This window comes from Pongo abelii, chromosome 14, assembly GCF_028885655.2.
Source record: "Pongo abelii isolate AG06213 chromosome 14, NHGRI_mPonAbe1-v2.0_pri, whole genome shotgun sequence".
Lineage (NCBI taxonomy): Eukaryota > Metazoa > Chordata > Mammalia > Primates > Hominidae > Pongo > Pongo abelii.
The window spans coordinates 79,499,877-79,524,942 of record NC_071999.2 but is presented as its reverse complement, the minus strand read 5'-3'; the positions used below and the strand labels follow the sequence as shown (position 1 = coordinate 79,524,942).

At 38.2% G+C, this 25,066-nt stretch overlaps 1 protein-coding gene across 23 annotated transcripts in view; it reads left to right on the top strand.

Annotated features, from left to right (window-relative positions):
• The window catches only part of KLF12 (KLF transcription factor 12), a 458,965-nt gene that overhangs the window by 307,259 nt on the left and 126,640 nt on the right, over positions 1-25,066 (top strand). For all 23 annotated transcript variants that reach the window (XM_063714935.1, XM_063714934.1, XM_063714937.1 and 20 more), the window contains one exon: positions 24,648-24,783. In XM_063714935.1, the coding sequence (XP_063571005.1) occupies positions 24,648-24,783 (136 nt within the window). The remainder of the gene's footprint in view (positions 1-24,647; positions 24,784-25,066) is intronic.

Here is a 25,066-nt window from a genome sequence, read left to right as displayed (position 1 = left end):
CCCTTGATGAACTGATTCTGTTTACTCTTAAGTATGGTGACTACTAGCCATAGGTTAATTCTTCAATTTAGAATTTGATTTTTATCAACAAACTAGCCAGTTACTTATGGTCTTTACTTTTTTAATGTTGTTTATTGGGAAATGGGACTGGAATATTGCTGTTTTTTGGTTTATAGTTATTAAATATAGGCTTTGATAAGACTTGAGTGTTTCACTCTTATGGCAAAACAAAGATAGGAGCTTGTTAAATAGTGAGAGAAAGGCAGGCAGCCCATATTTATGAAAAATTGAATTTTCACTGTGAGTTCAGAACCCTTTTTTTTCCTACGGATACATTGGTGATTTGTGGTTTATTTTTACCTGATTTTTAACATGGTAGAAACTTATCTGCATTTTTTCACTTCTGGGCATGCACAAGAGGTTGAATAGATTCCATCAAAAAAATTGGCTTCTTACGCTCTTGTTTATCTGAAATGCCTACAGTCTGTTGATTCTGCTGCTTCATCTGGCATAGACTGGGATAGTTCTAAGATTCGATGATAATAACTGGCGCAGGGAGGAGACAGAAACTGTCTATATTGTTCTAAGAGAGCTAGCAGAAAAGAGAAAACTCTAAGCTCCTCGTAGACTGTAAAATGCCCAGAAATGAGTTTAATTAGCTCCCCCCATCTCCCTGCATTAAATAGTAAATAAAAGTTTAAAGGAGAAAAGAGGAGGAAGAGGAGAAGGTATGGATACCCGGGACAGTTCATTTTAAAAGGTAGATGTTACTTAAGGAAGTGAAGATAAAGAGGACGGTCAAATCCATTTGTTAGGTAAAGCAGCTAAAAGCAAGAAGATGTTTAAAAAATGGGCTTTGTTTTCATTTCATTATAAAGTGATATTAGGTGCTACTGAATAAGGTAACCTGGCACACTATTTTATTTATTAGGTCAAGTTTCTCCTATAATAAAAAGACCTAGTTTATGTTTAAAGAAATACTTCTATGATTAAATTACATTTTACTGGTAAAGTATTCTAATGTAATCTACATATTTACTTTTTCACCAAACCTGAAAAGTTTTCTCTGGTAATATTTAGTACATTGAATGTTACATATTGGATTTTGATGTGTAATATCTTTTATTTCCCTTGTGAATAGTTCTATTTAAAAACTAATTTTTTCTATCCTGGAATTATGTTCTTATTAAATATGCTTCTGATTTCATATAATACAAGTGCTGTTATGCTACAAGGGAATTCTTATTCTACATAGTAGATTGCAAGTATTTGTAGAATTATTTTGGCATCTATACTCACTGTAAGAAATACATACATATGTGAAAACGTATTTAGTAAATAGACACCTTTTCATTAGTAGGAACAAATGAAAGAAGGAAGAATATAAGATCCAAGAGGGAAACTTAGTCTTAGAATCATTACCAGCACTGTTTTAAATTGGCTTTTTAATAATTTACAGCTCTGTGGCTGTGGTTTCTGTTTCCTGTTTTTTTCTTACTCCCTTAATAATTCTTTTTCTGTTCCAGACTATGTTACTATTTTCTCAACTCTTTCACTCTGCCTATTTTCCTTTGTTAATGGGGAATTTGATTAACTGGGTATTCTGCTTTGTATTCTTTAGAAAACAACTAATTGATATTTGTCTTTCTATCCAATAAATAAAAAAGAGCTACCAATTTACTGGGTGATAATCACATACTCAATTCTTTCTCCAGCCACCTTTATGTAGGGGAAATGCTACTTTGATCATTGGCCAAGTATGTGTTTTTCAAGACAGGCAGCTTCACCTTCTTTTTTTCTTTTAATAATTAGTTCATTTATTCAACAAATGTTTTCTGGCCAATTTACAAGGCCAGGAATATCTCCCAGTCCTAGCTGTGGCACTTAAAAGAGAAATTCTTTTTAAAAGCCAGCTCTAGTTTACAATAGACTAAAATGATGGTCACACTGGGGGTCATTTCTGGTTGGATATCAGTTTAGTAGCTCACAATGAGTGATTTTAAAGAAATGAAATAGAATGGAGTAGGTTGAAAAGTATCTGAGAGTGTCACCCAAATAAATATTATTCCATGAAACTTTTGTTCATTAACTTGTTTACATATGCAAATGTGGTACTGTGGGCAGGGGGTGTGTATATATACTGGTCATGCTGAAATACATATTTCTTACTGTGGTTCCTGTCCAGAAAGTTTCAGAGAGACCCCACTGGATCTCTCCCCGCTTTCACTCAGCCCCTTCCCTTTTCCTTGCCTTTCTGCACCTCCCTTTCAAAGTACCCTCCTCAGTTCTAACACATTTCTTCTCTCACCCTCCCTCCATTTTTCTGTCTTCTTCCTTTTCTCAGTTGTTTTTCTCTTTCTCCGTCCACTCCTCACCATTCTACCTTTTTCTGAGTCTAGATTTTTCTCTTTCGTATCAACCAAATCACCTTTTCCAGAAGTCATGTAATATGGAACCATGAGACCTGTAATGAAAATGACAGTCTTTGTATTGCCATCTAGTGGCAGAATTTTAGAATGACGTGAACTGAAAGACACAAGAACTCTACGTAATCTAATTATTTTTTCTACCATGCCCCTAATTATTTTTAGCTGGGAAAATGCCCCTGGATTTTCCCAGTTAGTTTAGTGTTGTAAGACAGTGTGGTGAATATGACCCTTTTAAGTAAAACTCAAACCTGAATTCGAGACCTAAGTTATCTACTTTGTTTTTAGACTTCGAGCGTATGAAAATTTTTTAGGACTGTATTTGATTTGGGCCAAAAAAAAAAAAAAAAAAGATTTAACGTCTACCCACTTATCCCACTTCCCATCGTGTACATTTGCATGTGACTCTATTTAGTGGAAATAAAAATGCTGCATTCTGTGTATCTGTGCTTAGTGTTTTTTAAAACTATGGATTAGGTTTGTTGGCTAAATGGAAGCGTATGTATGGCAACTTGTGTGCTACTAGGAAGTTTTGCTGAGAGGTGAACCCACTGAGCAAGGATACCAGTGCCCTAGAATATCATAGAGAGAAAATAAAATTAAAATGGACCAGGCACAGTGGCTCACACCTGTAATTTCAGCACTTTGAGAGGCTGTGGCGGGTGGATCACTTGAGGTCAGAAGTTCGAGACGAGCCTAGCCAACATGGCGAAACCTTGTCTCTACTAAGAATACAAAAATTAGCCGGGCATGGTGGCATAGGCCTTGTAATCCCAGTTACTTGGGAGGCTGAGGCACAGGAATTGCTTGAACCCGAAAGGCAAAGGTTGCAGTGAGCCGAGATCATACCACTGTACCCTGGCATAGGAAACAGAACGAGACTCTGTCTCATAAAAGTAAAATAAAATAAGATAAAATGAAAATAAATACAATGGACAGTCATGTCTTGGGACAGAAAGAGTTCAGGAAAACAGAATGTAGGAAAACTTAGTAAAACTGAGAGAACTAGGAATAGCCCTTGGAGAATTCATCAGATAAACTGCCTTTTCAAATACTAGAGTCTTAGGAGTTCAGTAGGAGCATGGTAGAATTAGAAGAAGGGTAATTCTTTGCTAGGTATATGGGTTTCTCAGTTCTTTGGGGAGAGAAAGATCTAGCAGGACTTGGGTAACCTATAGTAAGAATAAGCTCCTCTGCTAAGAACTGTGGTGCTTATATAATGTGGTTTATATTGTTATAAATCCTCATTTCTAAAATAAAGAGGTTGTGGTGGGGTGGGGGGAGGTGTTCTCCCTGAATTCTACACTAAAATTTAAGCTCCATGAAAGTACCATTTAAGCCTCATTAGCTAATATTTCCCCAACATCGTGTTTGACACTAGTAAATGCTCAATAAATATTTATTGAAGAGATGGATGAAGAAATGAATGCATTAATGTGGGAAACACTGCAGGAACAGTGTTTTGTGTGAGATGCTTAGGAATGCTGTGTGGCCAGTGTAGACGTGCAGTCTGAACCCTGACCGTAGAGTAAACCTTCCCGTGGTGAAATAGAAGGCTGCCAAAACATAACATGTAACCAGCAAGCCTCCGCACATCCTCACATCTACCTCACATACTACCCCTCTCTCTCAGTCTGTTGCCATTCCACCAAATACATGTCACGTCCCAGCCATGTTTCATAGCCCTTCAGGTGACATTCTACTTTTATCCATGTAGAAAGCAAAGGGAAGCCTTTTCTTTCTCTGACAAAAGATCTGGTTCAAATGCCTTCTTTTCTGAAACAGTACATACCAAATTGTAAGGCAATTCATATACCACCACCACCCCCCCACCACCCCCACAAACACACACACATCATCTTTTCTCATTGCCTTACTGCCTTATCCAACATCTGGCACACAATAAACACTCTTAAGTGCAGAATGAGTGAATACCATCCCCAAAGCTGTTGCTGTGGTATGTCAATCTGTAGTTGCCTGGTGTTCTTGAATACATTGTTTCTGCTATTTCCCTAGTTGTTTTATTTTGTAGCACTTAATATTAAGGAATAATGTTTGGTGGTACCTTATAGATACTCGATGTGATTTAGATTTTAGTAGTTTCTGGAGATGAACTCCTGTGGGTAAGAAATATTCTTTGGGCTTCCAAACAGTCTTAATACGTAGATATTGCTGTATGAAAATTGTAGTCAGTTCTTATTTATTCTTTTACTCTCAGGTAAAATATTTTACCGGTGAAACTAGGATAACTAATAGCTTTGATTGGATCCAGGCAATTAATAGAATCTGCTAAGTTTCTTATATAATAGTAACGCCAATTTCATTTCCCACTCAGGGCGTAACAAATTATGCCTCTTACCCCACTGCAGTTAACTGCATCAGCATCATGATGCCATAAAATCTGAAAACTGTGGAGTATAGGTAATCCTACTATAAATTGTAATAAAAATTACCTCTCCAGACTCTATATTCTCTCCATTAAGTTCATAGACAGTGTCTCTTTGTACATAAAGTTTTATGAAATAAATCGACCATTTTTCCTGTCCTTACCAGATAGCAAGCTGTTTTGATTTAAAAGCTGATATTGGTACAATCAGTTTTTGGTGTTTGTAGAGCATTTTAAAAGCATAAATTTCCTTTAACAAACCTTAAGTAGAAGGGAAATGCTACTTCGCTACTTTTGTTTGTACTACAGAGTTAAATATCTCTCTGTGAGAAAGAATAAATGATGTATTTAGCATGGTGGGCCCATTTGTTGCATCCATAAAACAAAGATTTGGTTTCCCTCCTCAGATCTCTGATCTTAAAAATGTGTTAAGTAAACCGCAGCACGAATCTAAAATAGCTTTGTCTGAATTGTTTCCAGTATTCTGTGTTTAGAAGGAATTTTCAATTTCTTGATTGCTTTTTTGTCTCTTCTGTGCTAAATCCGAGGGCTACCTAATCATCTCCTGTGTGGCCTTTGTCAGACGTGAATGTTGTAAATCAGTCCTCTGTAAACACAGAGACCTTTTAAACAGAGGAAACCTTCTAGAGGCCTAGGTTGTAAGTCTCCAGAGAACATGAACTAGACTCTGGAGGAAGTCTTATGTTATAATGAAGGGAGGAGAGTAAGTGGCATTTGAGGCGAAAGTTGGAGAAGCGTAAAGCTTTGGTACTCAAAGTAGGTAGGAGTGTTTTAGACCAGGAAAAGAGCAAATAATGAGAGTAGAGAATGGAGGGCACACAAAGAATGAAGAATACTGTGCTTGTACTGGAAAGTAGCCCATGAGTTCGCCTCTCACACAGATATTGCATATGATACAAAATATGTTGCCTACATTATATGTACTCTATGTTACTTATAGGAAAGGACTCAAGATCCTCCCTCTTTCAAAGCATTTTAACTCTTGGCTTGGATATATTTGTTATGTTCTTTGTGAATATAATTTTCTAACCACATAAGTAGAGAATAGCAAATAAAAATGCAAAGAAAAGTAAGTGATAGGAATATTTCTCAATCGTTATTTTTATAACTTGGGTTCCCCAAAATGTCTTCTCAGTAGATTTTTATGGATGCCCAATAGCCACAAAATTTTGTAGCACTTCTCTTTCTGTAGATTTCGTTACTGAAAGAAAATAGATCTACTGATTTTGCATTACCAGTTTATAGATGCTGAATACCTCCTGAGATTCTCATCTGCCAATTCCCTTCCCAAATTAGGAAACTCCTTTTATCTGTAGGGGCACTGAGGGTAAAAAAGTGGCAGCCAGCAAAGAAGATGTCAAAATTATTATTAAAACAAGAACTTGAATAATTGCACCAAGGTCTTTCTGGATGGGAGCAAACAGGCTAACACGGCACTTTAGTCCTTGGAGAGAATACTTTATTACAGCGTAATAATTGCTTTTGAAATAATGACCATTAGTAATGAAAGAAAGGTTAAATTATCATCAGTCCATTTGAAAAAGGCAGCAAAGTATGTAATAAATCTTGTAAATATATTTATTAAAAAATCATTTAAATAATATTAAATAACCTTTATTGAGTGCTTATATGTTCTTTCTGCTTTACATATGTTATCTTTAAGCCTGACAATAACCAACATATAGATATTATTGTCAGTCTTTTGCAGTGAGAAAACTAAGACTCATGTCACTTTCTGTACCACTTACAAGGGCACAGCTTAAGAGTAGTAGAGCCTTGAATTAAATCAGAATTTCTAAATACTCTATAGCCATTTTGCTGTACTTAGGCTTGATGCTTTAAAAAGTATGCCTTAATTATCTAGAGAATGTGTCAGTTTTAAATTTCCAATTCCATAATTCCTCAAATTAGGTGGCATTATGTTTTTAAATCATTTAGTTTTTTGACAAGGATTAAAATTTATTATATATGAAATCTATTCTGTATGTAAAATAAGTACGTGTGTGTGTGTGTGTGTGTGTGTGTGTGTGTGTGTGTATGAATTGCGTGGGATAATTCTATGTTGCTAAATATTGATATTATAGTACTGTATCACGTATTTTCATTTCTTTAGCATCCTGCAGCCTGAAAAACAACAGCCTTAAGCTGTAGGTTAACATTTCTAGGTGCAGGGAAATTTTGTCAAAGTGTGGTTCACTGCGTTTCAGAGATCGACATCCATGTCATTTTTAGACATATCTGGCCCTTGCCTAGAGCTCTTTTGAGCAGGGAATTGGTTAGAAAGACATATACAACACAGACACGCCTGGTCTATCTTGCCTCGTTGTGGTAGTAGTAATTTTCTGGAAAACACAAGGGGAAACTACAAAAATAAAGACACGGCCAACATTTATTATTACTGTTATAATTATATTTATTTTTCTTAGATTAATGAGTTCAATAAAATTCTGAGCACTAGCCAATAGCTAATAATCATTATAACATTACAGTTTTAGAATTATCCAAGCTTATATAGCAGATGTTCAGAAATGCCTTCTTCAAAATTGGAAAATAAATTCAATAAAGTGTGTGTTTGGTTATGGAGAATAGCTTCATAGTAAAATCTGGCATTTTCCAGTTTTTGTTTCAGTGTCTTTTCAGAGCCATATAGTATCTTTTCTGTTTTTGTAGTTCTCTATTATTTATTAAGTTTATCAAAGAGTAAAAGATCTTGCATGCTGTCCAAAATGTGTTGGTATCATGATAGGTCACAGGAAGTATTTTCTATCACATTCTGGAAGTCATGGTTATAGTAGATCATTACCCATTTATCATCTAACAAATGAGCGCTCGCTGGTGATGCACTACTTAGTGGCATTATTGTGCCCATTGGTATAATCTACAGTAATCAAGATAGTATAACCTCCAATTATGTGTTTTATTATCTCATTATCCACCTTGCAACTATTGCAACTGTTAACAAGCACATTTCTTGCCTGTCTTGGCCAATTGTGATTACTTTAATAGTCACCATAAGTCCTTCATACTTAAAATAAACCTCCTTTCAATCATAATTTACACTAGTTTTAACTATATAATTTTGTGTGATCTGATATAAACAGAGGATTACAGTTTTGTCCATTTACAAGTCTAAATAAGCCACTGAATGGTTTATAACTATTTTTCAGTATTGTGTTCTATATTTATAATTATGATGAACATTGAGAATGCAATCATCCTTAATAGCAATAGTAAGCCACCACAGACTTTTTTAGCGTTATTTATTCATTCCATACCTTATTCCAGAAAAGTTACGGGGGAGCTCAGCCATATTATTACTATTCATTCAGTAATTCAGCCAGTTATTGTTCAGGCAGTCAGAATTTGCAGAGGCCTTGCATATTTGTAAGTTTCAGAATGCAGTGTCCATCTGATACCCGGGCATGTTAGAATATGCTCAGAGAAGAACTTGGTACTAGACCTTATTTATGCATCTATATATAAATATAAATGCACATATACAGAGACAGATATATGTGGACATGTACATGTTTTTATTAAAAAATGATACCACCTAAAACTTTATAAACCAAATGAAACTAGCTGACTTGTTATAAAACTCTTGGATTTTATTCTCTTATAACATCTCAGTGAGAAAAATATCCTTATTATTTAAACAGATATGTTGATTACAGTACTGATTTATTTTGTTTGTTGCTCTCTGACTCATCTGTCAAAACTAAATAAAATTTGGCCTGCCAGATTCAAAAATTAAGATTTCTTTTTTAAATTTTAATCTCCAATTTTTCAACCTTTTGCTTTACCCAGGAAGTGTGCAGTGTATTTCTTTCCATTCACTTATTCATGTGATTAATACACATTTATGATTTAACCACATGCACAACGTACAGTACCCACAGTACGCTCACAGTCAAATGGATAAAGCAGACAAAAAAGCCACAGTGAGACAAGCTCTGTAATCCAGTGAACCCAGGCCCACAGAAGTGGATTGCAAAGGAAGAGGGGCAGTGCACTCGGTGATGGTGTTGGGTGATGGTGAGGTGTGGTTATCACTTCAGGAGAAGGCTGTTTCTCAGAAGAAAGTATTAGTTATGTCCTTTATGTAACAATGGAGGAAAGGAAGGGTAGTTTTTTAAAAATGGACAGTCTTGGAAATACAAAAGGGCATACTGTATCCTGGTAGATAGATTCGACAAGTAGGTAGGTTGGTATTGTTCAAATGAAAAGTACTTAAAAGAAATGGAAATGAAGCTTAAGGGCAGTATTCATGTATGTAGTTATCACAGACCTTCTGGGCCAAGCTAATGATTTATTTACTGAACTCTACAGGGAAGCATAGGAAACTTGGAAGTAGATGGGATTTAATTAACATGGTAACATTAAAATTTGGGGCACGAAGGGTTGAATGTATTGAAAATAGAGGGAGGGAGACTATTTCAGGAAGCCAGGTGAGAATTCCTGAGAGCCTGAGCAGGGCGGTGTGAAGGGAAATGTGATAGAATTTGTTGGCCAGTTGGATGTCAAGGATAAAGGAAAAGATAAATCTAGGATAATGCCCAGGTTCTTGTTCTGGCACAAGTAGAAAAGCTGACAAAAACATGAAAGAAAAGTTAAGAGACATTGTATCTAAAAGACATATCTAAAATGACATTTATCGGAATAGATAGAATGCAACTTTCAGAGAGATGTCTTGAATTTGGAAAAATTAAGGGAGATTATGAATCTTAGATTTTGGACAAACTCAGTAAAAATCAACTTACATCTAGATATAGTACCGTGAAATTGTCAAGCATGAGTTCCCTAAAGAAAATCTTAAAAGCTTGTCTGCAAGGGAATTTAAGAATGAAAAGACTTTGGGCAAAAACAGATGCCAGAAAGCAATGCAATAGTTTCCTAAAAGGGCTGAAAGATCCTGAAATTCTGTACTGGGCTGAAATAAAATTCCATTAAGAGTGAAATTAAAAAAAACAAAATTCAGACATACATTGACTGAGAGCTTACTGCCCACACATATGAGTCTTATGCTGATAAGACTCATAAAGAATGTACTTTTGCAAACAGAAAAACCCAAAAGGAAAGGAGAGCTTAGAACTGGTTTGAAAAATATAGATAAATATATGCATGAAGATAACTTTTAATTAACTCTTGATAGTAAAACATGCACCAAAATTCTGGATGGGCCGGACACAGTGGCTCACACTTGTAATCCCAGCCCTTTGGAATGCTGAGGCGGGCAAATCACTTTAGGTCAGGAGTTTGAGACCAGCCTGGCCAACATGGTGGAACCCTGTCTCTAATGAAAATACAAAAATTAGCCGAGCATGGTGATGGGCGCCTGTAATCCCAGCTCCTTGGGAGGCTGAGGCAAGAGAATCACTTGAACCCGGGAGGCAGGGGTGGCAGTGAGCCAAGATTGCGCCATTGCACTACATACAGCCTGGGTGACAGAGACTCTGTCTCAAAATAAAAATAGAAATAAAAAATTCTGGACCAAATGTTAAATGGGGAAGGTGGGAGTGTTCTTTGGATAGTTACAGCATGCTCAATCTAGTATTTGGGAGGAGAATTGACAACATGGAATAATTTTAGACTTCAGAAAAATTTTAATATCTGGAAATATTAAGTCTTAAAACAGTATGGGGAAACGTGGGTATTCACATACTAATGGGAGTGTAAATTGATTCAACAACTTTGGAGATCAATTCGGCAATATTTGGTAAAATTGATATGGGCACCCCATAATTCTCAGAGGTATACTATGAAGAAAATTGCAGCAGCATTTGTAATAGTGAATATTTTTAACAAATTAATTTTTCATCATGAAAAGGATAGATAACTAACACTGCTCCATTTAGAAAATGGAATCTTTTACTATTAAATGAAAGAGTATGAATAAATCTCAAAAATACAATGTTAAATGAAAAAATCAAATAGAAATATCATATTGTTGGCCAGTTGCAGAGGCTCATGCCTGTAATCCTTGTGCTTTGGGAGGCCAAGGTGGGCGGATCACTTAAGCCCAGGAGTTCAAGATCAGTCTGGGCAATGTGGTGAAACCCGTCTGTACAAAAAATACAAAAGTTAACAAGGCATGATGGCCCACGCCTATAGTCCCAGCTACTCTGGAGGCTGAGATGGGAGGATCACCTGAGCCTGGGAGGTCAAGTCTACAGTGAGCCGAATCATGCTACTGCACTGCAGCTTGGGTGACAGAGTGAGACCCTGTCTCAAAAAAAAATATATATATATATGTGTTTGTGTGTGTGTGTGTAGATATGATATTGTTATATGCCATTTTAAAAAGAGCAAAACTGTAGGTATTGTTCATGGATAAATATGTAGTTAAGGGCCAAAAATATGAATAGGAAAGATATACACCAGAATACTGTGGAAGAAGGAAACAAAATAGGAATTAAAAAAATACAAAGGAGCTTTCAGCTCTTTCTGTGATATTTAACTTAATGATCTAAAGGAAATAGCACGAAATGTTTAGATATTTTGAATCTTTTGGGAAAATAAATAGCCATTTTATGTAAGCCTGGAATTTCTTAACTAAGAAATGACTTGACATGAAAAAAAATCTGTAAGTAACAAGTTTATAAGCGAGTTAATGAGGGAGCAAGTACTAGACCCTATGTTAAATGGCTGTTTATATTTTCTTTTATATGAAGAATAGTTGGATGTGAGAAACAGTGGGAAGAAATGATTTTCAAGATTTAGGAAGTTCTCCTTTCGGAAATGAGATAAATAAAAATGTTGAAGGGCCAGGCGTGGTTGCTCACGCCTGTAATCCCAGCACTTTGGGAGGAGGAGGCGAGCAGATCACGAGGTCAGGAGATCGAGACAATCCTGGCTAACATGGGTGAAACCCTGTCTCTACTAAAGATACAAAAAAATTAGCCAGGCGTGGTGGTGGGCACCTGTAGTCCCAGCTACTTGGGAGGCTGAGGCAGGAGAATGGCTTGAACCCAGGAGGCGGAGCTTGCTGTGAGCCAAGATCGCGCCACTGCACTCCAGCCTGGGCAACAGAGCGAGACTCCATCTCAAAAAAAAAAAAAAAATGTTGAATGATTGATTTGCCCCTGACATCTTATTTGATAGCTTAAATGTGGCAGGCACATAGAAAGCTTAGCTACTCTCTTATTAGCAGATGGGTTTGGTTGGGGCGTAATGAGACACCCTAGCTCTCAGATCTCAGCTAGCCTCAGGGACAGCAGGTGCTTAGAGTGGAGGTAACCTGGCATCTTTGGTCAAGGAAATCAAGGCCAGATGAGTTTAGAATACATATTATTAGAGCAGTATGAATTTCTCTGTTTTTTTCAGTAGAAAATCTGTTTTCCATATATTACAAAAGACAGTATCCAACCTTTCTATTTGTTAAACAACTACACACAGCAACCTCAAGCACCATGCAATTTTGTCAGAAATTTGCCTGGCAAAGGCCAAGACCTCATCCTCTGTCATAGCTCTTATCTTCTTTAGAAAATGTCTCTTTTCAGAAAACCAAAATGGGCTTTCTAAAGAAGTTAGTGTAAGCCCAGTTTAAAGTTGGGAAAGCAGAAAAGACTAGTGTGTACCTCCTATGCTCTCTTGGTGTTATAGTATATACTATAGCAGTGTTCTCACTTGCTGCACCTGGCCTGTCTTGAGACAGAATTTTAACTTTGATCTTGTTCGTCAAGAGTCATTTCCGGAGATACCGCCACTGCCACCTCCCTAAACAAGCCAGAGCCTTGAGTTCCTGGGCTCAGGAAGGGGTCTGACCAAACAAACTCCAATGCAGTGGCCATACCTGAAGCCCAAGGAAGTCATACCATTCTAGTTCGTGGAAACCTCACCAGCCTTCACAGAGACTAGACAATTTATCATAACAGGGGCAGGAGAAGGGGGGCACTGTTACAAAATATGGAAATAGGGGCAGTGTTACAAAATATGGAAATAACATCTCTTTAACAAACTCCAAAACACAGAGAATGCATATTTCTATTTTTTTTTTTTTTTTTTTTGAGGTGGAGTTTTGCTCTTGTTGCCCAGACTGGAATGCAATGGTACGATCTCAGCACACTGCAACCTCCGTCTACTGGGTTCAAGCGATTCTCCTAGTTGAGCCTCCCAAATAGCAGGGATTACAAGTGCGCGCCACCACGCCTGGCTCATTTTTCGTATTCTTAGTAGAGATGGGTTTTCACCATGTTGGCCAGGCTGGTCTCAAGCTCCTGACCTCAGATGATCCACCTGCCTCAGCCTCTCAAAGTGCTGGGATTACAGGTGTGAGCCACCACGCCCAGCCTGAAATTAGAAATCTATATTTCTGATAGATTGATGCAAACTAATGGAATTGTTCTTTCTCATAAAAGCATACCAAACAGAATTAATGTGGAAAACACCTTTTATCCAATTTTACAGAGTAAATTTTTCTCTTTGGAGTTTGTATAAGATGAGGACATGAACAAATACGTCCTTGAACCAAGATTGAAACACAGGAAAAAAAATATAGTAATACTGTTCTTTTGACTCAAAGATATTCCCAGTCATTTTTGAAAAGTGACAGCATTCACCATAGGATGGGACAATCCTGAGGAATGCACTGGGGAAGTGAAGAGTCAGCACTTAATTTTGTTCTCAAAAATAAAAATTAATATTTCATGATTTTAGGAGAGGAGACCCTGACATTCACAGATATAACATCTAAGATATCTGCTTTCCAGTGTCCCAGAAGTCTGTTATATAGTGCTTATATTTAAGTTCCAAGTTAGAATCCTATGCACTGGGGGTCAATTTATGAGTGAGACTGCACAACTACGCGGCTCATCTCAATGGCGCTTTGTGTTCTCTGCCTGTGGCCTGCACAGTAACTCTTTTGAAGTGTGGGTGGAAATGTTCCTCTGTGTATACGTTTTTATCAATCGATCAAATGAGAAAGAAAACTTTCATAGGGTTTTTTTTAATGTGATGTGAAGATATACACAAGAAATATGTAATTCTTGATTGAAATGTGTTCAGGGTGTAGGGACAAATGTGTCCATCCCTGAAGCCAGAGGAGGAGAGTTTTTAAGAAGGGGCCAGGCCAAGTGCGGTGACTCACGCCTGTAACCCCAGCACTTTGGGAGTCCAAGGCGGGTGGATCACCTGAGGTCAGGAGTTTGAGATCAGACTTTCCAGTAAGATGAAACCCTGTCTCTACTAAAAATAATAAAAAATCCGGGCATAGTGGCATGCACCTGTAATCCCAGCTACTTGGGAGGCTGAGACAGGAGAATAGCTTGAACCCAGGAGACAGAGGTTGCAGTGAGCCAAGATCGCACCATTGCACTCCAGCCTGGGCAACAAGAGTGAAACTCTGTCTCAAAAAAAAGAAGAAGAGGCCAGAACTACAAATGAAGAGAGATAACCAAATCTTGAAAGCTATAGAAAGGTCCAACAGCATGTATATAAATAATTCTCAATTTTGAGGATTTTTGATAGTCTTAGACCATATCTTCAAGAACGTCTACTCTGCTTCTAAAAGGAATTCAATCATGATTATGTATCAAGACTTATCTTTAACCTTGCAGGTTTAAATATATTCTAAAATGAGGCACGGAGAGCATACTAATTGGAAGGAGACAGCAACACTGATTCTCAATGTGGCACAATAGTTCTGCATGCCTCTGCCCCACCCCTTGCTTTTTTAGCTTTTCAACTTTGAAACTAGCGGAGAACCCTTCTGTGGTAAATCATTTACATGCCATCTAGCTGTATATAGCATAGTTGATATAGAAGCAGACTTAAGTTCAAGGTGGATTTTTTGCTCTTTTTTTTTTTTTAAGTATTTCTTAAATTTAAAGTACCTAAGACTAGGGCTGTGATTTGGTGTTACTTAAAATTGTTATAACAGATTTTAATCTGCCTTTAAAGATTCCATTTTACTCAGTACACAAACTAGAAAACACAGATAGGGGCAACAGACCAACTAAGGGAAATAAGAAAAGTGAATACAGTGGCCATGGATTAATGCCTAAAACCTTCTCTGTACATTGCAGATGAAAATGAGTTTGGCAATCTCATTGTTCTCCATATGTGTGAACCACAAAATCACTTTATTATTATTTTACATCTCTGCATATAGTAGTTTCAGTTTTGAATAAATCAGTTTGAGCTGATTGGCTTGATTTGGAGCAGTTATAATGAATGAACAAAAGGCAAAGGTTATGGGGAATGGTGGCGTGGTGATATCTCAAAGGGCTCCTAGAGTTCAGGGCTCTTGGCCAGCTCTAGAGTTAATGGAAGCACACACAGTGGAAAAGCCTACTTATTAATGGAAAATTTTATGAACTTTTAGAAATCACAAAAGCCTTTTATGCTCCAAGACGTACTTTCAGGAAACAAGCCACTTGTAAATCTCTATTCATTTTCTTTTAATAAACAAGAAAAATAGTCTTAGTCATGATTCTTTAGAAAAATGAAACTCTAGTAGCTGTTGTGATTTCAAAAAAACATGAATTTTTAAGTTATATTTTATCATTATTTTTTAATAGAGATGGAGTCTCACTTTGTGATCCAGTCTGGTTTTGAATTCCTAGGCTCAAATTATCCTCTAGCCTGGGCCTCCCAAAGTGGTAGAATTACAGGCATGAGCCCCCACACCCAGCCTAAACTAGGATGAAGGATGAAATTCCTTCATTTTAGTTTCCAAGCAGTAATTCGTGTGATAGAAATGAGAGGTATTTGGTAGTGTTTAAAATGATTTCCTGAAAGGAAAGGAAAGCCTGTTAAATGGAATTTAGCTGAAAAGTGAATAAAAATTATGAACGTTTTCATTCCCATGTCATCCCAAACCAAAAATATAATCTAAGACTTCAGAGAATAATAGAAATTAAATGATTATGACTTTTCTCTCACAAATGTTAATATTAGAATGTAAATCAGAATGTGATTTTTTAAATGAAATGTGAGCTAGACACTTGCATCATTATATTGCAGAATCTCTCACCAGCTGGGAATTACTGTGATCATTTTCAGTAGAGATCTGCATTTATTAGCATCATCTTCATCAGTAAACTTTACATTTTACTGTGTACAAGGGAGTATAATTGGCATGGTCTCCCCTCTCAAGGAGTAAACAGGGTAATTGGAGAAACAAAATAAGTATATGCCTAACTATAATTCAAAATGGAAAGTGCAAAAATGCCATGAAAATATATAAATACAAAGTATACGTATTCTTTAAAAAGGAGAGATGCATGTAGTTAGAGAATGAAAAGAAGGGTCATGAAGGTATTATTTTGTAGGAAGGGTAGATTGTGGTGGCAAAATCGTGAAATGGAAGAAAATGGCCAGATAAAGCTGGATTCAGGGGCTTCGGGGATAAGACTCATCATTGTTCCCAATGGAAAATGAGTTGTAGGATGTGGAGGGCTGCTGAACCATATTCGGTAGATGGTGGGAAAAAGTCAAGGATTTCTAAGTAAGGGATGTCTTAAGGAAAGCCCTGCATCCATTCAGTTACCAGAGAAATGCTACATGGGACAGTTTGTACAACAGGACTTCGAGGAAGTCAATGAGAAGCAGTGGGAAAAGAAAATAATCATTGGGTAAAAGCAAGAGCACTTAGCATCCGATTTAATGAGGGGCAAAAATGAAATGAATGAAAGTTTGGAACGTGGGTCACTGGGAAAAGGATCTCTCAGCTGAAACTCAGAAACCAGGAGAAAGAATAGGACTTGTGTTTGAAATGAGTTTGGAGGAATACTAGTCAGTAGGATGCTGGAAATGAGACTGGTGTTTAGGGGAGAGGTCAGAGCTGAGAATGTTGATTTGGTATTCATCCCTTCTGAGATAGCAATTGAAATTGGGGAAATTATGGAATTCTGTGGAATTGCTGAGAAGCTCGCCAATAAAGAGGCAGACAGAAAAGAATAGGTAGCGAAACCTAGGGCAGCAACTAACACTTAGGGGTATGCAGAAAGGAGATGAAGTTAGAAGGATAGATAACCAGAGAGAGACAGAAACCCAAGAGAATAATGTATTTCAGTCAGCAAATACTTTTTCTAAAGCCAGATAGTATTTTATAACCAGACCTACAGTTTCTGTGACAACGACTCAATCCTGTTGTTGTAGCACTAAAGATGCCAGATATGAAGTAAATGACCATGGCCGAATAAAACTTTAATTACAGAGACAGGTGGCAGGGCCCACAGGGCTTAGTTTGCCATCCCCGAGGCCAAGGGGGAAGAAGGTTTTAAGAAGAAGCCAGAAATGGAAGTGAAAAGGAATAACCAACAGTCTTGAAAACTGTAGAGAGGTCCAACAGCGTTACAACTGAGAAGTGGACCTTTCACTAGGGAATTATAAGAACATTATGAGGTTATTTTTTAATATAATGGTAGCAGAAGCCATTACACTGTCAAGTGCACAGACAAAAATTGGGGGAAAAATGAGTAAATTGCATATTATATCTACACAGTACCAACATCCCAAGATTTACATAACTGATTGAACTTTTAAATAGTCATCGGGGGTTATGGCCATCACAGTTGCTGCTCTGTAGAGGCATTAGCATTAGCAAAAGTAAAGGAAACAAGAAACAAGGCATTGTCGAAACATTAGTAAACAAAATAGGACCCTGGAGAGCTATTTCTAATCTTGGAGTTCACTGTCCTTTGAGTCAAGCTGTATTTACTCATGAATGTTTCTCTCACTATCTGTCTTGATGTGCTAGGAAAATAGTCTGTTTGAACAACTGATATTCTGAAACCAAATGAAGTCAGAATATCACTTGTACAAATATATTAGGAAGGACGTGCCACATAGACCTTGATGTAACAAAGTCCTGAGTTTTAACTATGTGTGCAGCCAGCATGAGGTGACCAAGGAGAAAAAAAGCTAGTATTGTTTTTAGAGAATGTTAATGTCATAGATGATTCCTATGTGTGTGGCTCCAGCTGAATCCCCTGCTATGCTCCAGGCAGAGATAGCCAGAGGGATCCTTATGAAATGATACAATTTTGTATCATGTCATCCTTCTGCTCAGTACCCTCCAATGGCTTCCCTTCTCACCCAGAGCAAAATTCAAAAGCCTAAGTCACCCTTCAAGGCCCTCTGCACTCTGCATGCCCTCCTCTGCCTCCTCTCTCTGTCCTCATCCAGTTCCCTGTGTTGGTTCCAGCCACAGCTTCCTTGCAGGTACTCAGGCACATGAAACACATTCCTACTTTATCACCTGTGCACCTGTTATCTTCTCTGCCTGGAATGCCCCTCACCCCACAAACAAAACCCAAAAACCCTCACCTGGAAGCTTCTGTCACTCAATTCCCTCAAGTCCTTGCTCAAATTTCTTCTCCGTGTGGCCTTTCCTGGCCACCATCTCAAAAATTGTCCACTGCCACTATGCAACCCCATCTGCTTTCCCTGCTTCATTTTTCTATATGGCACTTACTATCTGACATAGTATATATTTTTCTTTTTTGTTAATGATCTGTATCTCTGCATCTTGAGAGCAGGAATTTTAATCTGTTCACTCTTGTTCACTCTTCTTTCTTCAGCAGCCAGAAGACTGCTTGCTACCTCATAGGTGTTCAATAAATGTCTGTTGACTAAATACATAAATGATGTAAAGAAGTAGTAGTTTTATATATTATCTAATATGTGTTCTGCCTCTGTAATGGTGTTTTCAGTTTAGGTACATGTGAAAAGAAAACTGCCTAATTTGAATAGACCAGGAGATGGTGAGAGATTTAGAAGGAGTGTTATAGAAGGGAATGAGTGAAGAAGCAGTAAATTTACTGTCAGGGTAAAATGGAATGATGATTGACTACTAAGAGCCAGGCCGGGACTAAATACTTTGCATGTATTATCTTCTTTACTCCTTAGAGCAGCAGTAGCAGGAGAAGAAACTGAAGATTCCCGGTGCGAAATCATTGCCCAAGGTCAGATGCTGCAAATGACAGGGCCAGAAATCATCCCATGTTCCCTGAAGCCAGAGCCATGTTTTTATCCTAAAGAAGCTTCCTGACCCTCCTTTTTTGGAACAATTTCTGCATAGAATATGTTGGAGGAGGATTCTTCTACCCACTGATACTATGAATTTTCCCAAACATTCCTCCCCAAACATTCATTTTTCCCTTTGTTCCTGCACTCCCCCTCTGCCCTCCTTTCTAGAATAAAGCAGCAGCTCTCCTGGAAGCCGGGGTTTCTCTAACTGGGACATGTTTCAGCCTTGGCAGGGCGAACAATTAGGGCATCTGCAGGTAGCAGGGAGCCTGTCCATAGCTAAACAAGGGAGAAAAGAGGTCTATCAGCCCTGTGGCCCCTGCCTGGGCAGCCACCTCACACCTTCCATCTGTGTATGGCCCTCTCCTCTCCAGCCCTAGCGTGTGGAGGTGAAGGGATTCAGTATCTGCTTCTGGGATTCATTCCTGTTAGGAAATGTTAGTCTGTAAGTTTTCATATATGTTCTTAGATTGTTGTGTTGTACACGTTTAATATTGCAACCTATAGAAATAGAAGAATGTCCTTTTCTTTAAGAGTGGGTGCATAGGCAGGTTTACTTCAAAAGAAATTAGAAGAGTGTTTGGTCTTTAGACAGCAGGCAGGCTGGGGTGAGGGGAGGTGAGAATGAATTAGTGTCCCCTGCATCTGTGTCAGTCTACTGTTACATGAGGGGAGGAAACAAGCAAAGTTTAAATGTCTCATGTGAGTTGAAGAGAAAACATGAAATATACTTTTGGGTGACCATACACCAGTGAGAACCCACCCATATGAGCATCCTATCAAGTCTCAGCTAAGGAGAAGAGCTGAAAAAGTGTTCGGTCAGCGCAGTGGCTCACGCCTGTAATCCCAACTACTTGGGAGGCCGAGGCAGGAGAATTACTTAAATCTGGGAGGCGGAGGTTGCAGTGAGCCAAGATCACACCATTGCACTCCAGCCTAGGTGACAGAGTAAGACTCCTTCTGAAAAAAAATAAAGAAATAAATAAGTGTTGTTCATCATAACTAAATGGCCCCTTAGGGCCCAAAAAGAACCTTAGCTGCACAATACTGAAGGATCAAAGAAGATACTTCAAAAGCCAAAACACCTGGAAATACATTTGCATATTTTGAATTGAAAAGTAAATGATGTAGAACGCAGTAGGTAGCTTTTATGTCACTAAAACAAGGTTGGTTCTTGGGAGGAGAATAAAGAAGAATGTTGTTAAAAGTAAACAAATCTAATTTTGCACATCTTAATTGGCTTTAATTTGATTCCAGAATCAGACATCTAGACCAAAAATGTTCAGAATCCTTCACCCTACTGCATATGCAGATTATATTTATAGCCAGAGAAAAGGAGGTGACATGCAGAAAATGGAAGTGAGGTACAGAGACAGCTCAGTTGGTTAAAATGCAGCATATGCCTTAATTGAATCTGGTTTCAACAGTTGGCCGTCTTTGACCGAAACTCAGCTACTTGTTGCAAGAGGAGGTTACGGTCTGTTTCCACGTCAAGTTAGGTTACAGTTCACTATGTACAGAAGAAACTTTAGGCCAAAATTAAAACATGTATAGAGGCAGCTTTAGGCCAAACTTAATTCAATTTAATATTGTTGTAGGCTGCCTGTAATTGTAGTTGTAGTTCATCTCCATCATTGCTAGGAAATCTCTAGAAGGAGCTGGGAGAATAACCTGGTGCACTAACTTTTTATTGCTGCCCTACAACTCACCCTAAAATTTAGTGGAATAAAATAGCAAGTCTTGTCTTTTTCTTTCTTTCTTTTTTTTTTTTTTTTTGTTTTTTTTTTTTTGGCTTTTTTTTTTTTTTTTAAAGACAGGATTTCACTCTTGCTCAGGCCTGGAGTGCAGTGGTGCAATCATAGCTCACTGCAGCCTCAACCTCCTGGGCTCAAGTGATCCTCCCACCTCAGCCTCCCAAGTAGCTGGGACTACAGGCATGCACCACCACACTCTGCTGATTTTTTAAATTTCTTGTAGAGGTGGGGTCTCACTACGTTGTCTGGGCTGGTCTCAAACTCCTGGACTCAAGCAGTCCTCCTGCCTCAGCCTCCTAAGGTGCTGGGATTACAGTGGTGTGAGCCACTGCACCCAGTGTAAAACAGCAGGTATTTTATTTGCTCAAATTCTGTGAGTCAGAAATGTGGCATGGGTTTAGCCAAGAGGTTTTCAAGCAGGTCTCACCTGGGATCACTCATGGCGTAGTCATCTGGCAACTGTAATGTAGCTGGTGAGTCTAAAATGGCTCAGTGACATGGCTTGCAGTGTTATTGGCCACCTGCTGAGCAGCATGTCTCCTATAGGCTCTCCCGGGCTTCTTCGCAAGGTGACTAGGTTCTAAAAAGAGCAAGAGAAAAGGGGAAACCCAAGATGCAAGTGCTTTTCAAGCCTCTACTTGTGTCACATTTGCTAATGTCCCATTGGTCACTTCAAGTCTTAGAGCCAAACCCAGAGTCATTGTTGAGAAGTGGCCACATCAGGGCATGGGTACAGACAGACATGATTTATTGGAGGGATCGTTATAGTAACAATCTACCATAGGAGAGTATTTGAAAATCAGAGTAAATCAGTTCAACTTCAGGTGTTGGGTTCTGAAATTTTCTCCCCAGGATTTTGACACATGGAATGAAACTCACGTAGGATTCCAGAACACCTTCAACTCCGAGGAATGACACCTCTACCAGCAGTGAGCTGGGTTACCCAAAACTGTCTGATCCCTTTTTCATTAAAGAGCAATAAAATCTTAAGTGTAAATTTTTTTCAGGTGTTTATAGATCATCTCCTGTTCTCTTACTTACAGAGGTTGATATTTTTTTGTTTCTGGTATCCAGATAACTTTCTCTGGTCTTTAAATGGGCATGCCAGAGAATCAGTCCTTCCTAAATGGGCTGAGATGCTCAAAGACTGATGGAGGTTAACTAGGGTTGATATCCCTATTCTACATTTAATAAAAATAGAGTGGAATTATGCAAGTATGTAGATAAGCTAATCATCTGACCTAATCAGCAATGCAGATTTTGAAAAGCCTTTCTAATTACTTCCTCAGCTTGGCTGAAGGTATGGGTAAAAAGAGTTTCGCAGCGTGATGGTAGCAGATGTATTTCATAATATTTATTGAAAATATTGGAAAGAAATCCTCAATTATGCTCCTGAAAAGTACATCAAAAAGATATCATATTTAACATATTTTAAACTTTCATTAAGATACAAACATAACATAATTAGATGATCATGTAACAACTCTCACACAAGGTTTTGGAATCTTTCATACAATTAGACTTTAACTTTCAGAGCCAGATTGCTCATGGTTAACTGCCTGTATCTTCCTTGAGTTGTATTACTTACTGTAAGAGCTCTAGTTGTCTTGGACAAAATGGTACTATCAGAATATTTTCTTTTTTCTTGGCTGTTTGCAAATTTGGTATCTTGGCAAAGGCATCGTAGTGCATGATGTTTCAACAACTTAAATGTTAAATTGTTGACATTTACAGGTGTATGCAACACCACACAATATGTGATTTGGAAGCTTAGATAGATCTGATATTCATTTTCTTGGCTGACTTTGAATAGTTGTGAATGGCTGTTAAATGAATCATTCTAGAACAGGATTGCCCCAAAAGAAGCTATCTATGAATTCCTAGCTGAATTCATATTATTACACAAAGTCATTCCTGGATCCTATATTCTTTTAGTGTTGGTTGTTCATCTTGACCTTCCATTCTGTGAGCTGCTCATTATCTTTCCAGTACATTCCTTTTAATATAAGTTAGCCTGAGCCAATTTCTGTTGCCTACAGTGAAAATAAATCTTAAATGGTATGGTTCCTTCAAGTGCCCTTCGAGTGACTGGGTAGTTAAGCTCTCTGTTACCAGATGATGATGGAACTGGTTGCTTTGCCCCACAGTTTCTCCAACATCCCTCTTCTAGTGGATCTCCTCCAGAGATCAGATGGAAAACAAACAGTCTTTTTGTCTCATAGCTGGTGGTACAAAGAAAATATTCAAAAGCTCTTAATGAATATTATTGCCTAATTCCTAACATTTGAGGAGGTACAGAGCCACATGACAGTGAATTGTTTTTTTTTTAAGACAAGGCCAGAAAATATGGATAATCTGGTGTGTGACAATTTCCTTGTTAGCAATGTTGAAATGAGAGCATAGTTGCATAGGAACTGAAAGTCATAAACTGTGACACCTTTTTATGTCCAGACTCTTAAATCCCTAGATCAGTTCCTCAACCTGGGTACTTCTGCCATTTTGGACTGGTTCAGTCTTTGCTGTGAGAGGCTGACTGTCCTGTGCATGGTGGAATGTCTACAATATCCTTAGCCTCTGCCCACTAGATGCCAGTAGCACCCTCCCTTCCCCCCGCCCCAAGTTGTGACAAACAGTAATGTCTCTGGATGTTGCCAGGTGTCTCTTGGGAGGCAAATTTGCCCTTGGTTGAGGACCACTGCTTTATATTATTTGAATTATCTTCTTTTAAATTGAGTATTTACCAAACGCTTCCATTGTGCAAAGCACATTTTGGTATATTTATATTTATAGGCAGGATGTGTGTCAAATACACGGGTGTACACAAGGTCCACTAGATGTCAATTCTTTCCTAACCCAGTGTAGTTAGAAATGTGATGAAATATGTTGAAACCGTCTAGGTATAGTTTTTCTAGCCAGACTGTAAATATTAGACACAATCATCAGAAGTTGCCATTTCGTGGGTAAAAATGGTGCATTCTCAGCAATTCCACGTGGTTCAGTGTAATGTATGATACACAGTAACCAAAAAAAGTGATTTGAGACAAAAAAATGAAATTATGAAATGTATCCAAATGTCATTATGACCATGATTTCACCTGCATTTTGCCTTCCCCCGCAAGCAGTGGTGGTTTTAGAAATCTTAGGCAGCCATACAATTTAACGGTGTGGATGTGTAGCTCACGTGGTACTTTTCGTTGAAAAGACATGCCTAGTTTGTGCTCGAAGCGAGGGCTGATAGAGATTCTGGGCAGTGGTTGCTAAATCTGTTCATAGGGAGAAGGAGATGGAAAAGAAATGTAATTTTTAAAAATATGTGTTAACACATGTTGACAGTAACCCTCTCATTTGAAAGGATCTGATAGTCTTGGTCAACAGGGGTCAGAACATTGTGCCGTTTCCTGCTTTGGCAAATTCACGGTTGGAGAAGAATCATATCTGGAAAAATAAAATCAGGATAGAGTTCAAGAGCACTGTTAGCACATATAAACAAGATTTCTAAAATGCTACCACTTCTGCCATTTTTATGCCTTCAAATCCCACCTTATAGTAGTAATGAACTTGGAAACAGTGATTCACTGAAGTAAGAAAAATATGTATACTTTCTTTTAGTCACGCAAACCCTGTTCTTCTTTTAACTTATTATGAGAGCTATAAGCAACTAATATCTCCTTTCCGCATGCTCTCTACCTTCCAGGGAGAGTGCTAATGAGCAGTGAAATGGCCAGAGCTCTGGCAGCGGAAGCAAGGAGGAGGAGAAACCAGAGGGTTGAACAGTAGCTCAGGAGCTACGTAATCAGCTTTTGACCACTCAGGAGTTGGTAATATTGTGGATTTTATAGTTTCTATTCTATAATCATACCCTTAAACTCTTGAGAGCTGGTGTAGGTTTTGTAAATCCAGTGAAGGGAAAAAGAATCAGTAAGTAGTCAGAACATAAAACGTGGAGCTTTGACTAATTCCTGTGATGTCTAGAGAATTCCATTTGCATGATATGCACAGAAGAGAAGTTCCATACTTGATGTTGGTCCAGGACAAGTTTAACTTTCTGCGCACTGATTTTAATTCATTATATATGCCTTTTCTCCCCAGCACAAATGGACCCCCGAGGCCTATCTCCCAGACAAAGTAAAAGTGACAGTGATGATGATGACCTGCCAAATGTGACCTTAGATAGCGTTAATGAAACTGGATCTACGGCCCTTTCCATAGCCAGAGCAGTACAAGAGTAAGTATCACATTCACAGGATGAAATAAGAATTGCCAAGGTGTTCAATGGATAATGGAAACTGCAGCATCTCCTGTCCCCCAGCCATGTCATTCTAGCTGTGAACTGGCATGAATGTCAGCAGCTTTTCATTCATCTGAATGCTCTTTGGGAGATTAGGGCAGAGAGTGGAGTGTTTTAAAGAGTTGGAAATTCATGCTTTGATGAGATATAAGACCTCTGTGCATCTTTTCTAATACCTCCTGCACCCTTCTCCTGAACTCTGCAAAAAAAAAAAAATTGT